This window comes from Oryzias latipes, chromosome 14, assembly GCF_053564925.1.
Source record: "Oryzias latipes strain Hd-rR chromosome 14, Olatipes_Hd-rR_3.1".
In the NCBI taxonomy this organism is placed as follows: Eukaryota; Metazoa; Chordata; class Actinopteri; order Beloniformes; family Adrianichthyidae; genus Oryzias; species Oryzias latipes.
In genome coordinates, this window is record NC_136250.1 from 31,150,871 (window position 1) to 31,166,786 (window position 15,916).

Consider the following 15,916-nt stretch of genomic DNA (forward strand, 5'->3'; position numbering starts at 1 on the left):
ATCCACAGGAAGCAGTCAGACCTTCACTCCCCCCTCCTTGAAAGGGTCTTAACAGTTTCACCTGCCTGATGTCTCTGCAGGGCCGCCCACTCTTCCTGCAGTCATCCAGAAACATCTCAGTCAACGTCGTCAACGGCAACAAGCAGCTGCTCACGCAGCTCGTCACAGGTGAGACCTTCATCTTCCAGAGCGCTGCACCTCAGTGAATGTTTGTTCTGGACTCTTTAGTCCCAAAACGGTGATGGTCTGAGCAGAAACCAAAGGTTCTGTAGAACCTTCAGAACCAGCCCGGAAACGCTGTCCCAGCTCCGTTTTCTTAAGGAGAATGAACGGAAGTAAAAAATCCCTCATCTGGCCTTGATTTATGTTTGATCACTGAAGACAGGAAACGTAGGTTAAATACTAAAACATAAGGTTCATTTCAGAGAATCCAGCAGGAGAAACTCTGCAAAAACCCCGAAGGCTCCACAGTCTTTGGTCTAAACTGAAGGAGAAGATCTGCAGACAATAAGTCTCAGATTATTGTTCCATTTCTGACAGTAGATCTTTCTGTGAATTCTCCATACATTTGAATGTTCTGTCATAATGAAGCTCGTTAACGTTTAATCAGGAAACCAGCCTAAAAACCCGGGAGATGTTCCAAAAGAGCGTTTTAACGTTGGACCTTGATGGTCCTTCAGTTGGAGGCGGGGTTTCCTCCCCCTGAGTCGCTGCGGCTGAACGTTTCTCCTCTGCTGCATGTCTGCAGGATCCAGTGGATTCAGAGCACAGGGCCGCATGTTTGAAGTCAAGTCCACCTCCGGGAACCTCCTCTTCTCCGCCGATGAGCAGGAGGTGGTGGTGGGGGCGGAGCGGCTCCGGGTGACGGGTGAGTCTGACCCAGATTCCTGCTTTAGCTGTTCACCTCTGCACCAGGGCGCCTCCTGATGAGGAGAGGAGTCTGAAGTGATGAAGGGGAGTTTGTGGCTCGTGCAGAGCGCCCGCTGCCCCTGATTTCCTGTGGGGCGGGGGGCGGAGCCACAGTGAAATGAGTTCCCGGGGAAACATGGACACAAACAAAGCATCTGCATGTAATTCGAGCTGCAACAGAGAGGCTCCCATGGAGTGATGGGAAATGATTCCAGCTTTCATTTCTCACAGCGTCTGTGTCTGTCAGGGGGGGGCGGGGCTTCACAGGTGTGGTACATTCTGGGATTCTGACAGAAAACAGGGGGCCAGGACCCCCCATGACTGCTCCTGCAGGTCATGGCTCATGGGACGCTGGGCCTCCGTGTTGGTAGGAATGGAGCAGAGGAAAATCCCCTTCATTGTAACTGCACTGGAGGTGAGAGCAGCCATTTCCCATGATTCCATGCTCCATCGGTGCCTTCCTGTGGTTTGTTTTCTGCTCAGACTTCTCCTCATATCTCAGGGCTGGGGGGCTTTCCGTCTCAGTGAAGGGGTTTCATCAGCGTCAGCCCTCATAAAAGCAGAGACTCTGACCGCATCTACAGGAAATGTTCCGGCTGTTATCTGCTTCCATCGGAACCGCGCCGACGCCGGCAGAACGGGACGCTGCTTTTTATGAACTGTGAGGAAACAACAGGCAGGTGTGAAGGTTTCGTCTGATGGATGGAGATAAGGATCAGATGAAGGAAGCTGGATCCTCTGAAGGCAGAAAGGGCCAAACATGACGGACAGACCTTCATCCGCCTCCCTGAACCGTCGAACGATGGTTCATCCCTCTTTCCTAAGACCATTGAGGGGGGGCTCCAACACCCTGCAGTGACAACAATTATGATCCAGGATCTTCACTTTTTTCTTTTCATCACATTTTTCCTCCAGACTCAGTGTCCCATCACCTCCTCCTCCCAGTGTTCGGATGAGGGTGCTGCTGGTGTGAGACGCTGGACCACAGCCCTCGGTGTGAGCCCTTCCCCCTCGTCTGCTTCCCCTCACACCTTCTGCAGCCTCGCTGAGTCAGACTTCATTACTGTCAGACGCCTCGGCGCAGGAGGAGGACAGGAGACGAGGAAGGAGGGCTGAGGAGCGTCTGAAGCCCCTCCAGCATCTGCAGGAGTAAACTGCTCCTCACAGAGACGCTCCTCTGGTCTCCTGAGCCGCCAGAGTTCATGATCTCTGACAGGACACGTATCTCCAGGCCAAACATGGAGGTGGGAGTGTCAGAGTATGGGGCTCCTCTGCAGCTTCAGGACCTTCAGCCTCCATCAGTGCGTGACCTGATGATGAAGGGTTTCTGTTTCATGCCAGCAGATTCTCTCACCTGCTCACCAAAACCCAACTCAGCCGTTTCAGCAAACGACCCGATCAGAGTTCCACCCGTCCCACCAGACTGTCAGGAGTGGCGGACGTTACAAAGAGACCCACCAGAACTCATTTGCGTTTTGTTGAGTTTCTCTCTAAAGAAAAGGTTTTCATTGACAGATCTCCCCCTGCAGATGAGAGGAACGTGGACGTCAGCTGTTCCCACCTGGATGTGACTGAACTGCAAACGGACGCATGGATTTTCTCTGTTGGGCCAATTAAAGCCGAGCGCAGAGGACGATGGCGAGTCTCAGCGGCGATTGTGACGACGTGCCGCCGCTGCACCAGCTCCTCCAGGAGAACAGCAGGATTATCAGGAGCTGCTGAGCCGCAGCGTGACGGATGCATCTCCATGACAACGCCAGCAGAACACGCTCTGCAGAACCTGAACCGCCTCTGGCAGCTCGGTTCTGGAGGTCTCAGACTGAGACATCCTGAATCCGTCAAATCTTTTCTTCTTCTTTGGTTCTGGGATTCTGCTGCTGAAGAAACAACCCCATCCTGTTCCAATCATCGGAACCACAACTGGATCCACCTGAGATCTCTGCACAACCACAGCACCTATGGCCCCCCCATCCTACCTCATGGTTCTGGTCCCGCCAGAGGGTCATGGTTCTGCTGGATGGTGGATCTCTGTGTGGTTCTCTGGAGTCTAAAGCTGCACAAACGTCTCTGAGCCGTTGAGACTTTTAGTTTTTTACTGAGCCGTTTGGAATCAAATTATGATGAAAAAATAGCTGTTAGTGTTTGTTCCTGAGGAGAAACGCCTGCTCATCCCAACGACTCCTGGGTGGTCAGCAGCCACATTTCACTCCATTTGTCCCATGATGCTTTGCAGCGTCTTTTCACACGTGTGTCTGTGAGGCTGGCTCCGTTCTGCAGCCTCTTCCGTGTGATTATGAAGCTTTCGGTGAGAAAATAATCCAGCTGGGATGGGAATAGCGGCGGGCTTGTCAGAGTTGAAGGTTAATGTGTTGGTAACTCAGAAACAGGAAGTCCTCTGTGGAAGCCTCAGCTCCCATAATCCCTCTGTGCTCGGGGGCAGATAATTCCCCGCCTTCTGTTGTTTTGTATTCGTCTGGCTTTTCTTCCGCTCCTCCACCAAAACGAAATGAGAACTTACCAAACTGATCAAGCAAGGCCAAGAAAATAGCCCCCCCTGATCGCTTTCTGTCCCTTTTTGTTGTAATTAGAGTCAAAGTCCTTTCATTACCTTCAATTACGGCTCATTGACTCTGAAGTGTGGTTCGAAAGGTGTTCAGCGCCTGACAATGAAGCTCTGCAGACAGCAGAGGGGGGAGACCAGCAGAGGTGAGAAGACGGGAAGTAATTGGGAGAACAGCCCCCCCCCCTGCCGTCGACAGGCAGCCGTAGCCGCACTTTGAATAATTTCATATCTGCAAATCAGACGATGTGATCAGCTTCATCAGAAAAGCTTTTAGTGCAGAAAACTCATCAGAGTGGGGGGGCCGTTTGTTCCAAATGAGGATCAATGATGGTCATGTGACGAGGAGATGTTTCCTCTGCAAACATCATCCTTCCTGGAAGCTCAAAGCTTCTCTCACTAGAACAGCTTCAGAAATGCTGGAAAATTCCTGATTTGGCTGAGAGGAAAAGTTACTTTACAATACTACACTATACTACATCATGATATACTACATTATGATATACTACACTTCTTTCACTTGCGGCTTTTCCCTTCAGGGGTCGCCACAGCGAAACAACCTCTCTTTCAAGGACGAGTCGCATGGTTAACTTGGCAATGTTAACGCCGGATGCCCTTCCTGAGGCAATCCTCTCAATCCAACCGGGCTTGGGACCGGCACAGCAGCAGAGAAGGGAACAGGGAGCAGCCCGGATGCGAACCCTGGTTTCACGGACGGAAGGCGCCGCAAACCAGCACGAGCTAAACTGGCTCCCATTATGATATACTACACTATCCTATACTATTCTATACTATTTTATTCTATTATATTGTGTCCACCCTCCAGAATCACAAATAACATGTTTAAGAGCCAAAAAACCATAATTCTAAACTACATGGTTTTTGCATGTTTGGGTGGTTCTGGGTGTTTTGGCGGGTGGTTCTGGGTGTTTGGGCGGGTGGTTCTGGGTGTTTGGGTGGGTGGTTCTGGGTGTTTGGGTGGGTGGTTCTGGGTGTTTGGGCGGGTGGTTCTGGGTGTTTGAGTGGGTGGTTCTGCATGTTTGGGTGGGTGGTTCTGTATATTTGGGTGGGTGGTTCTGCATGTTTGGGTGGGTGGTTCTGGGTGTTTGGATTGGTGGTTCTGCGTGTTTGGGTGGGTGGTTCTGTATATTTGGGTGGGTGGTTCTGGGTGTTTGGGTGGGTGGTTCTGCGTGTTTGGGTGGGTGGTTCTGTATATTTGGGTGGGTGGTTCTGGGTGTTTGGGTGGGTGGTTCTGCGTGTTTGGGTGGGTGGTTCTGTATATTTGGGTGGGTGGTTCTGGGTGTTTGGGTGGGTGGTTCTGGGTGTTTGGGTGGGTGGTTCTGCGTGTTTGGGTGGGTGGTTCTGTATATTTGGGTGGGTGGTTCTGGGTGTTTGGGTGGGTGGTTCTGCGTGTTTGGGTGGGTGGTTCTGTATATTTGGGTGGGTGGTTCTGGGTGTTTGGGTGGGTGGTTCTGCGTGTTTGGGTGGGTGGTTCTGCGTGTTTGGGTGGGTGGTTCTGTATATTTGGGTGGGTGGTTCTGCATGTTTGGGTGGGTGGTTCTGTATATTTGGGTGGGTGGTTCTGCGTGTTTGGGTGGGTGGTTCTGGGTGTTTGGGTGGGTGGTTCTGGGTGTGTGGGTGGGTGGTCCTGCGTGTTTGGGTGGGTGGTTCTGTATATTTGGGTGGGTGGTTCTGCATGTTTGGGTGGGTGGTTCTGTATATTTGGGTGGGTGGTTCTGGGTGTTTGGGTGGGTGGTTCTGCGTGTTTGGGTGGGTGGTTCTGTATATTTGGGTGGGTGGTTCTGGGTGTTTGGGTGGGTGGTTCTGTATATTTGGGTGGGTGGTTCTGGGTGTTTGGGTGGGTGGTTCTGCGTGTTTGGGTGGGTGGTTCTGCGTGTTTGGGTGGGTGGTTCTGTATATTTGGGTGGGTGGTTCTGCATGTTTGGGTGGGTGGTTCTGTATATTTGGGTGGGTGGTTCTGCGTGTTTGGGTGGGTGGTTCTGGGTGTTTGGGTGGGTGGTTCTGGGTGTTTGGGTGGGTGGTTCTGCATGTTTGGGTGGGTGGTCCTGTGTGTTTGGGTGGGTGGTTCTGGGTGTTTGGGTGGGTGGTTCTGCGTGTTTGGGTGGGTGGTTCTGCATGTTTGGGTGGGTGGTTCTGCATGTTTGGGTGGGTGGTTCTGTATATTTGGGTGGGTGGTTCTGCGTGTTTGGGTGGGTGGTTCTGGGTGTTTGGGTGGGTGGTTCTGCGTGTTTGGGTGGGTGGTTCTGCATGTTTGGGTGGGTAGTCCTGTGTGTTTGGGTGGGTGGTTCTGGGTGTTTGGGTGGGTGGTTCTGCGTGTTTGGGTGGGTGGTTCTGTATATTTGGGTGGGTGGTTCTGGGTGTTTGGGTGGGTGGTTCTGCATGTTTGGGTGGGTGGTTCTGTATATTTGGGTGGGTGGTTCTGCGTGTTTGGGTGGGTGGTTCTGCGTGTTTGGGTGGGTGGTTCTGGGTGTTTGGGTGGGTGGTTCTGCATGTTTGGGTGGGTGGTCCTGCGTCTTTGGGTGGGTGGTTCTGGGTTTTTGGGTGGGTGGTTCTGGGTGTTTGGGTGGGTGGTTCTGCATGTTTGAGTGGGTGGTTCTGTATATTTGGGTGGGTGGTTCTGTATATTTGGGCGGGTGGTTCTGTGTGTTTGGGTGGGTGGTTCTGCGTGTTTGGGTGGGTGGTTCTGTATATTTGGGTGGGTGGTTCTGCATGTTTGGGTGGGTGGTTCTGTGTATTTGGGTGGGTGGTTCTGTATATTTGGGTGGGTGGTTCTGCATATTTGGGTGGGTGGTTCTGGGTGTTTGGATCAGTGGTAGACTTCAGTGTGAATGTTGAGGTCCAGGTGAAGATCAGAGAATCCTGCGTCTCTCCAGTCCATCATACCAGGTCAAAGGTCGTCCTCTGGACTTGGTTTTCAAAGTTGAAGACGTTTCACCTCAGATCCAAAAGGCTCAGTCGATTCTCCAGATCTTTACTACAGAAGTTTTCTGTAGGAAGTTCTTTCAAATGGAATGGACTTTCAGAGGAACCGTCTGACCCACTTTGACTCACAGAACCACTTTGATTTCATTGCTGAAACCAGAGGCGACAATCCCGACTCTAAAGAGGCTGATTGTGGGAGAAAGTCCTTTCTAGAGTTTGAAACATACATTTTTCATCGTTTGTTGACACAAACTTTTCATGGTTGTGGATTTAAAGCGTCTTCCATGTTCTGCATGACACGGATTTCAGCCTCTGAGCTGATGGGAAACGACCACGACTCCTTTACAGATGCTGTGTATAATGCAGAATTTCAAAATAAGAGACGGCTGAAGAGGACATGAAATATTCAATTCTAAACAAGGAGGGGATTAATTTTTAAAGATTTTGCTTTTATTAGCTGTTCAGTGTAGGTTCAGAAAAGTTCAGCTGAACTTTCTGATGAGAAAAACAGAATTTTTACTCTTTGCTGAATTCAGATTTTTCCATTTTTTTCAGATTTTAGATAAACTTTTGTATTCCTGAAGCAGCTTCTTATTGTTTTCAGTGCAGCTCTGTCATTTTTAAAAATAGCAATAAAATATTTAGCTTTAGTTTCCTTTTAGTGGAAGTTACTAAAACTGACGAGTCTACAGAGTCACAGCGGTGCATCTTAACTCCTAGACCAGCCAACCTTCTGAGTCTGTTGGAACCCAAACTCGGAGAGAAACTGGCCTAAAAGGCCCTGACCCGCTCCGGCCCCGGTGCTGGGCCTGACCCGCTCCGGCCCCGGTGCCAGGCCTGACCCGCTCCAGGTTCCTGAACCGTTAGAACCGCTAGAAGGTCTTTCAGTCTTTAAATGAGAACTATGCTGAAGACAATCCCAGTCTCTGCGTGTTTCCATGGCGACAGCATCCAGCTGCTTTTATCTCCATCAGAGTGGACACTGTTAAACTGTAATAAGACCATAAAAGACTCTGCAGTTACTGCCTCCAGGATTTACTCCTGCCCCGGCGCAGGCGGCCCGCCTTTTATGGTGTTATCTGGAGAGGGTGGAGGACGTGCTGTCGTTGGAGCAACCGTCGCATTCTTGTCAACTGAGCGCGCTCAGAGGAAAATGAAGAATCCATTAAGATGGCTGCTGTGACGGTTCAGGGTCGTGGGCAGGTCAGCGGCAGGACGTGGAAACAGGATGGATGACGAGGAGCATCCATGTGAGACGTGATTCTATGTTTGACAGAACATGACATCATCCAGTCTCACGCCTCATTTCAAACTCTTTGTGCTTTTTATTTAATCATTATCACAAATTGAAGCACGGTGTGTGAGTATAATGGTTTGGGACTGTTTTACAGACAGATTCATGACTTTGAGGAATATTGTAAATAACTTGACTGAACCCTCAGGACTAGACCGGTCCAGAACTTTATGAAGGACACCTGAAGGTTTGGCTAAATGACGCTTCACTTCCTGAATGAAGCCAAACACGTTCTGGGATCTGGAATGTTCTGAGGAAGAATCAGAGCTTTTGTGACGGAACCAAACATTTTTTCAGATCCTCGTTTGTCAAAGACATGATGATGTGAACGTCTTTGTTGTCGTGATGGATCAAACGCTGAGAGACGTGACTTTGTTCTGTCAGAAACAGGGTTTCAAGAACAAACCTCCTTCATTTGTCTCACTTTCAAATGATGGATGATGATGATGATGATGATGATGTTCTTCATCCGTGACCTCGCTGTTTCACGTTCAACGTTTCGGAGCTCCAACAGGAGGAGGAGCTCCAACAGGAGGAGGACCCTGCAGCTGAGCTGCTCACAAAGTGCTGAGTCACCTCAGACATGAAGAGCTGAGTCAGCATCTGAGAGGTCAGCGGATAACCTGCCCCTTCATGGATAGGGGTGTGTTTGGAAAGAGGCTGGCGATACGATAGCGTGTCCCGATATTTTACGGAAACATGTTTTCTTTCTTTCTTTTTTTTTAAATTTGACTTTGAAAAAACAACCTTAATTTCAATACATCTTCCACTGTAATAAAAAGGTCAAATTCAGTTTATTTAATGATCACAATGTTAAGCACTGCAACTGTATCTCATATATAAGTTGCGTTTACCAAAGCAAACTCATAGTGCTTTTATTTTGGTAACTAAAAATATAGAAAGCGAACAGTCAACATTGTCTGATTTCCACAACAAAATATATTTCAGTGTAAGAAAAAACAAAGAATGAATGTTCCTTAACCAATAAGTTTCTATTGGGGAAACTAAATGCTGTTTATTTTCAACATTAATGTAGCTTCTCCAGTACTTTTAAACGGTTCAGGCGCCTGAATGGTGCTTCAAAAATAAACGGGGGGGGGGGGGGGGGGGGGGGGGGATTCTTTCCAGAAACAATAAAGTGAAACAATCAAATGAAGGAAAGTTGCTTTAATGTGACAAAGAGGCTTTGTTAGATAGTCTGCTCTACAGCGTTGCAGCCACGCTTTCTCTTTCAGTAAACTGGTAACGCTGATCGCCACCATGTCGGCCTTTTTTCAGAGCGTTGGACACATCCCTCTGGTCCATCAAGTCCATCAGGTCACATACTAGAATCTGTTGCTGGGAGGTTCTGCAGAACTTTGGCCCGCTTTGCCGATAGCTATTTTAGCTGATGCTAAGTGCATTAGCCTATTAGCCGTCGAGGCTGCTGTGCTTCACTCGTTCTTATCTGAGCCGCTAAAAGCACATCAATCCTCGTTTTTCTATCTTACTGGCAGCAACGTGGCTCAGAGTTTCTGTTTGGTATCCATCCCAAGTAAAAACTAAGTAGTTCATGTCTGATAACAACACAACAAGCTGCCTGTTGTTTTGTGCAGAGTAGAGCTGCTCAAAGAGGCTCCGTGTTCTCTGCTGCCAACTAGTGGTTGGAGGGTGAAGTGGACAACAGGAGAGGGCGGCAGTGGCTCGGGCGGTTGAGCGGGTCGTCCAATGATCGAAGGGTCGGCAGTTTGATCCCACTCCCCCCAGCCAACTGTGGTTTTGTCCTTTGGTAAGACACTTCACCCTCCTTGCCTCCAGTGTGTCTCCACTGGTGTGTGAATGTGTATGAATGATCCCGGTGATGGTCAGAGGGGCCGTAGGCGCGAACTGGCAGCCACGCCTCTGTCAGTCTGCCCCAGGGCAGCTGTGGCTACAACCGTAGCTTACCGTCACCATGTATGAATGAGGAGTGACTGAATAATGGACACAATGTAAGCGCTTTGGGTGACTGGAAAAGCACAGATAAATCTTATAAAAAATAAAAAAAAGAGTCAGACACTAAAGGTCGCTCAGAAATAATTAAATAAAAACAAGTCTGACGCTCCCGTTTGTTAGCTAGCATTAGCAGTTAGCTGTGGTTTTCTTCTCCTTCGTCTCCATGATCACATCCCCGTTCAGAACCCTGGAGAAGTTCTGTAGGAGAAAGAAATGGACCAGAGAATTCAGATATTTCTCGTCCTGTCTTTGTCTTTTATGAGGAGCTAATTGAAAAACTCGTTAAATCAAAATGCAGCAGGAAGTCCAGTGCGAGCCGCCATCTTGGATGCTCCAGATGAGCGTGAAGGTGACATGACCAAAGGCTCGGACCCGTCCGGTGTTTCAGAACAGCAGTCGGCGCTCCTTTTTCAGCCTGGCAGAGAAAGCTGAGGTGTCTGATCTGAAAACGTGTTTTTCCGTCAAACCATTTTGAACATTGGATTTAAAGCCGCGGCGCGGAAATGTTTTCCCTGCGTCCTCCTTCTCTGCTCTAGATCCAGCCACTGCTGATTCATGCAGATGCAGCCGCGCTCCAAGTGATTTTCCAGCGTGGACGTTTCCTTTCTTATTATTGTGCGGTGGAAGGTTGTGGTGTTGCTGCTCGGTTTGTCTGTGCAGAATGGATCATTCATTACGGCTGAGCGGGCTGAGTGAGGCTTTTATCATCCGTAAACAGAGCAGGCTGGATTCAGGCCAGCTCCTCGCTCTTGCTGCTCTTGCAGTTTTCTGTGGCCTTTGCATTCAATGCAATCTTCTGGCATAAACTATGATGTATTGGAAGAAGAAACAGCCCAGTGAATAAAGGGAAACTGGGATTTAAGGAGTTTCCACGCGTGTTCTTGTTGAAAGACAAAAGTTCACTTTTCCTTTGTGGTCAACCTAAAAACAGATTTTCATCCGTTTTCTTCACCAGAAGCTCGTCTGAAACTTTCTATGATGAAGCAAGTGAAATGATGAAGTAATGCATCAGTTACCAAAGAGCCAAAGATGGCAGCTTGGTTGAGGATCCCCCCCCCCACACACACACACACACACACACACACATACACAAACTAAAACCCCACAACAGCATTTCAATATAAACCATATACGTACTTTAGCAGGAACAGCTGAAGTTCTCTGGACGTAACTGCTACAGGCCAGCCATCAGGAAACTCTGGGAAACAGAGTGCATTCTGGGAGAAAGACCATCATGAGCTTCTGGCGAGTTTTTGCATCAGGTCAGATTCGTCTCAAAGCACATCAGGTTCCCCATCAGCCCTCTAATGCAGCTCCAAGCCTTTACAGTATATTACCTCATTTACCCATAATTCCTAGCTGCCGGTGGATATTGTTTGAATAAACAAAATAACTCCCGGCTGACAGATGCTCTGAAATTCCAAGATGGTGGTTGTATTTTATAAATGTGTAGCCTTTGTTTCCTCTGCTCTCCTCATTCTGGACCTTTCTGTTATTCACCCCCCCCCCCCTTCACCCCCTTATTCCCCGGTTCTTCTCTGCCTCACGGAGATGAGAATGGCGGCGAGGCCGCTGCATGCTTCATGAGCTCCTGATTGATTTTAGCGGCAGTCAACACAAAGCAGGAGACGGAACAGAAAGAGATGATGGAGAGAAGAGACAGAGAATTAAAGAAGAAACAAACTGCTGAGAGAAAGATGGATGGAAGAGAACAGGGGGGGCTGAAAAGTGAGGGATGTAGCTGCGCTCCAGGAAGCAACGGTGCAGAGAAGATATGAAGGGAGGAAGAAAGATGGCAAAGAGAAGCAACAAAGCTGGAAAGAAAGAACAATCAGAGAGGCGAAGACGACAGAAGGAGAGGGACGTTTATCAGGGTGATGAAATGGAGAGATCAGGATCAGATGGATGGAAGGAAAGGATGTTTGGGTTTAGGACTTTAGCAGCCTAAAGTCATGTTAAGACTGGCAGGTTATGGTAGCAATCCTTCAAAGAGACGTTTTCTTTTAGTTTTTAGTGACTTCCTGGATGAGTGATCCAAGCCTCCAGCTTTATTCAGTCTGACTGAAGAAACGGTGACTTTAGTTTGAGTCCAGCAGCAGGACCAACCTGGAGATGCTCTGATGGAGGACAGCCCTCCAACACTCCAGAGGTTTGCTTAAATAAACTCCTGATTTATTTAGCTGAAATCCGGATCCTCGCAGCTCTGCCTCTTTCATGATGTCGCCATGGGAACCGCAAAAACACAAGTCCAAAGAAAGAGGCTCCTTGGGCTTAGAGCTGGTCTTCTTGTTAACTCGGGTCCACAGACATCGGCTAGGAACCGTTTTTACAAGTCTTTGTATTTAGAAAATACATTTCTGACTAATGAAGGTAGTTTGATTCCTTTAAGATAAAGTCTTTTGTTTCCATTCCTACCCTGACCTAGAGGGTTTTGAACCAGCAGATGAAATACCAACACAACCAGGTTCAGTTTGGACATCAGGACGTCCTGCTGGGGAGGCCCTGCAGCAGACCCAACACAAGATGGAGAGATCATATGTAGACAGGCGAGGGAGGGAAACCATGTGAGAAGGACAGACAAAGGAGGAAAAAGGGACGAGGGAAAATCTGTTTTTAGAAATTCACGATGAAAATCCTCAGAGAGGAAATATTTTCCAGGAGGAAGTCAGAATAAAAACCCTGTGATGGCTTTTATCGATCCCACAGGTTTTGGTTTGTTCATGTTTATGAGGCAAACGTGTGGGGGGAGGGGGGAGCTGGAGAGCAGAGTGGTAAAGAGCTAAGTGGGGGGGGGGGGTGCTGTGTAAACGCTGGTGGGTGGTATCGATCCGAGGCTGTGGGCCGATCCACTGAACGGGAGATCAGGAGACCAGAGGAGGAGCACAGGACCACCGACGCTGGAGCACAGGGAGCAGCTCTCACCGCTTAGAGGTGGACGAACCAGGAGGTCCCATGAACCGAGTCCAGTCCAAAGGTCCAGATGCCTCTTCGGACTTTCCATCCACATTACAAAGCAGAACCTCACAGATGAAGTAATGATGTCACCAAACTGGTGGAACATGGAGCAGGTCGGTCTGGTTACACAGACTCATAACCAGGTAAATCCTCTCCGATCCAGGTTTGGTCCTGGTCCGATCCAGGTTTGGGCCTGGTCTGATCCAGATTTGGTCCTGGTCCGATCCAGATTTGGTCTTGGTCCGAATCCAGATTTGGTCCTGGTCCGATCCAGATTTGGTCCTGGTCTGATCCAGGTTTGGTCCTGGTCCGAATCCAGATTTGGTCCTGGTCCGATACAGATTTGGTCTTGTTCCGAATCCAGATTTGGTCCTGGTCTGACCCAGATTTGGTCCTGGTCTGATCCAGGTTTGGACCTGGTCTGATCCAGGTTTGAACGTGGTCCGATCCAGATTTGGTCTTGGTCCGATACAGGTTTGGTCCTGGTCTGATCCAGGTTTGGACCTGGTCTGGTTGTTGTCTCTTGCGACGCCGCCATGCCGCATTCTGAAGTACGTCCTTGTGTGAGGAACCACGTTTGGGTGCCGCACTCAAGCCAACCAAAGGAAGTCAGTTCAGCCGCCATTTATGCTCTATGAACGCCGCCATGTTGGGGCCAGACGGGCTCGGGAGATGCTGTCAATCAAGGTCAGACCACATGCTTTCATTGAGGCGTCTGATTGGTCAGTTTATAACTTGATTAACTGAAAATAGTAGTTTGCCATCTCTCGGTGGGTGGAGTGTCTCTCCCCCAGGTGGAGGAGTTTAAATACCTAGGGGTCTTGTTCACGAGTGAGGGAAGACCGGAGCGTGAGATTGACAGGCGGATCGGAGCGGCGTCCGTAGTCATGCGGTCGCTGTCTCGGTCCATTGTGTTGAAGAGAGAGCTGAGCCAATAAGCAAAACTCTCAATTTACCGCTCGATCTTCATTCCATTATTCACCAATGGTCATGAGCTCTGGTTCATGACCGAAAGAACGAGGTCCCGAACACAAGCGGCTGAAATGAGCTTCCTCCATGGGTGGCGGGGCGCTCCCTTAGAGATAGGGTGAGAAGCTCGGTCACCCGCGGAGAGCTTGCCTCTGGTGGGAGCTTGGCGCCAGTGTTCTGCAGCAGAGCCGCCATCAGTGCGTGAACGTGTGTGTGACTGTAAAGCGCTTTGGGCCTTGTAGGTAGAAAAGCGCTATATAAGTATACGCCATTTACGTCTGGGGGATTTTGGCTTCCTGGAGCCACTTCCTGGGGGTGGGGTCCCTCAGTCCACCTCCCATGTGCAGTCAATGCCTAAAACAGTTGGGATTATCCTCTTTGGCATCAATTCTCTTCTGCTAATAAGCAGCATTTTGAGTTTCCCTTTGTTTGTCTGTTGATGGGAATAAAAGCTTTAAACGTAATATTCAGTTCACATTAAGACTGTGCCGCACCTGTGCCGACGACCTTTGGCCATGAGGACAGATAGAAGATTGGACTCCCAGTCCGGTAAAAAGCCCAGTAACGACAGAATGGTGTCAGGAAGGCGGCGAGGAGCTTTCTCTTCTAATCCCACACAGCGCAGGGATTTCAGGCTCCTGTTTCATCTCAAAGCTGACATCCCTCCACTTTGCTCCAAATCCTGCCGCTCTGGTTCTAATCGATCCACAACCATGTAAACGTTTGCTTTCACCGCCGGCTCCTGGAAAACCTGGGAGTTTGGCGCCTGAAGCGCAGATTCTTGCAGACAGGAAGGACTTTCTGTTCCTGCAGTTCAGCCGGACAAACAAGCGTGAAGGAGAACACGTTTGCAGGATTTACTGAGGATGCTGGGAGTTTTTTGACGGCGTCTTCAGACAGTGGCTGAGAGGAAATCTGTTCAGAGAAAATTTTCCCTCCAAAGCTGCTGCAGCTGCTTCAGTCCAGGAGGAGAAACCATGTCTGTGGGGGTCTGACCTCTGACCTGGCTTTGACCCCGAACTGAAAAACCTCTTGGATTTTCTGTTCTGCAGCAACCTCTAGTTCTGCGAGATCGTTGAGTCTCTGTAACCTCCGCATGTGACGGTCCGATAGCGGAGGTGTCAGTTCCTTCCCTCTGAGCGGCGTGCTGCCCCACCAGCTGTGGTGTCTGAGCGCGCCGCTTGCCCACAGGTGTCTGGACGCCTGTCAGCATCAAACCTGCTGTGAAACTGGCTTAGTCATGGCCGCTGATCTGCAGCTGGTGCTGCCAGGACTTGATGCAGCGGAGCGGCTTAACAGCTGCGGCGTGGGCGGTGCCGTGCATGGACAGAAGGGCGAGGGACTGATGACGGAGCATCTGCCCCCCTCCCCCACAATACATCAGAGAGCAGCTCCATTCAGAGGGGCGGGTCAGGGATCAATGTTTTATTGATAGGTGATCGGTTCCAGATGAGTTCAGATCAAGATCGACCAGCAGAACGTCTCCAACCCCGCCGCCTCACGCTGCTCCAGCTGCTGCACGTCTGCTGAACGTTTCCAGAACTCAGAAAGGTTCTGGAGGAAAACCGTTTCCAGTCTGGAGCCTTCAGGTTGGAAGCTCCTCCCTCTGCGTCTTTGGGGTTAAAGATGAGCACTTAGGTTATGGTCTGTCACGAATGATCCATGTTCTCCGATGGTCTAGATGTGGCTTTCATGGTGTCACTCTGGGATCTCTGGTCCTTAATGCTGACCAGAGCCGTTTGGGTCGGCTGGTTCTGACCCTTCTCTCTCCGGTTTCTGTCATTCCAGGGGCTGAAGGTGCAGTGTTCAGTAAATCGGTGGAGACGCCACACGTGAGGGCGGAGCCATTCAAAGAGCTGCGGTGAGTGTGACCTCTCTCTTGTGGGGGGGTTCATAGGGGGGAGTCACACATGACAAAAGTGTTGTCAGGAAAACGGTTTCCAGGATGTTTTCTTCAGAACCAACAGTCCAAATCCTGCAGTCTCACTTCTCTCTTTGAATTTCTTCATGTTAGTTTGGAGACGAGGAACTCTGCTTAATAATAAAAATAATGGATTAGAGTTATCTGCTTTTCCAGTTCCTCCAGTGTGTCCATCATTCAATCATACTTGGTGATGGTAGCTACTGATGTACCACAGCTGGGGCAGACTGATGGGGGCGGGGCTGCCAGTACGGCGCCTCTGACCATCACCGGGATCATTCATACACATTTACACACCAGCGGGGCCACGCTGGAGGCAGGGGGGGTGGAGCGTTTAAACCAAAAAACACAACAAGAGTTGACTGGGGGGAGCAGGGATCGAACCGCCGAC

The 15,916-nt window shown here is 49.7% G+C and overlaps 1 protein-coding gene across 12 annotated transcripts in view; it reads left to right on the forward strand.

Moving 5' to 3' along the window:
* Positions 1-15,916, forward strand: part of sgcd (sarcoglycan, delta (dystrophin-associated glycoprotein)) — a 198,129-nt gene that overhangs the window by 170,478 nt on the left and 11,735 nt on the right. For all 12 annotated transcript variants that reach the window (XM_078930898.1, XM_078930892.1, XM_078930893.1 and 9 more), the window contains 3 exons: positions 81-168; positions 749-868; positions 15,393-15,465. In XM_078930898.1, coding sequence (XP_078787024.1) covers positions 81-168; positions 749-868; positions 15,393-15,465 — 281 coding nt within the window. The remainder of the gene's footprint in view (positions 1-80; positions 169-748; positions 869-15,392; positions 15,466-15,916) is intronic.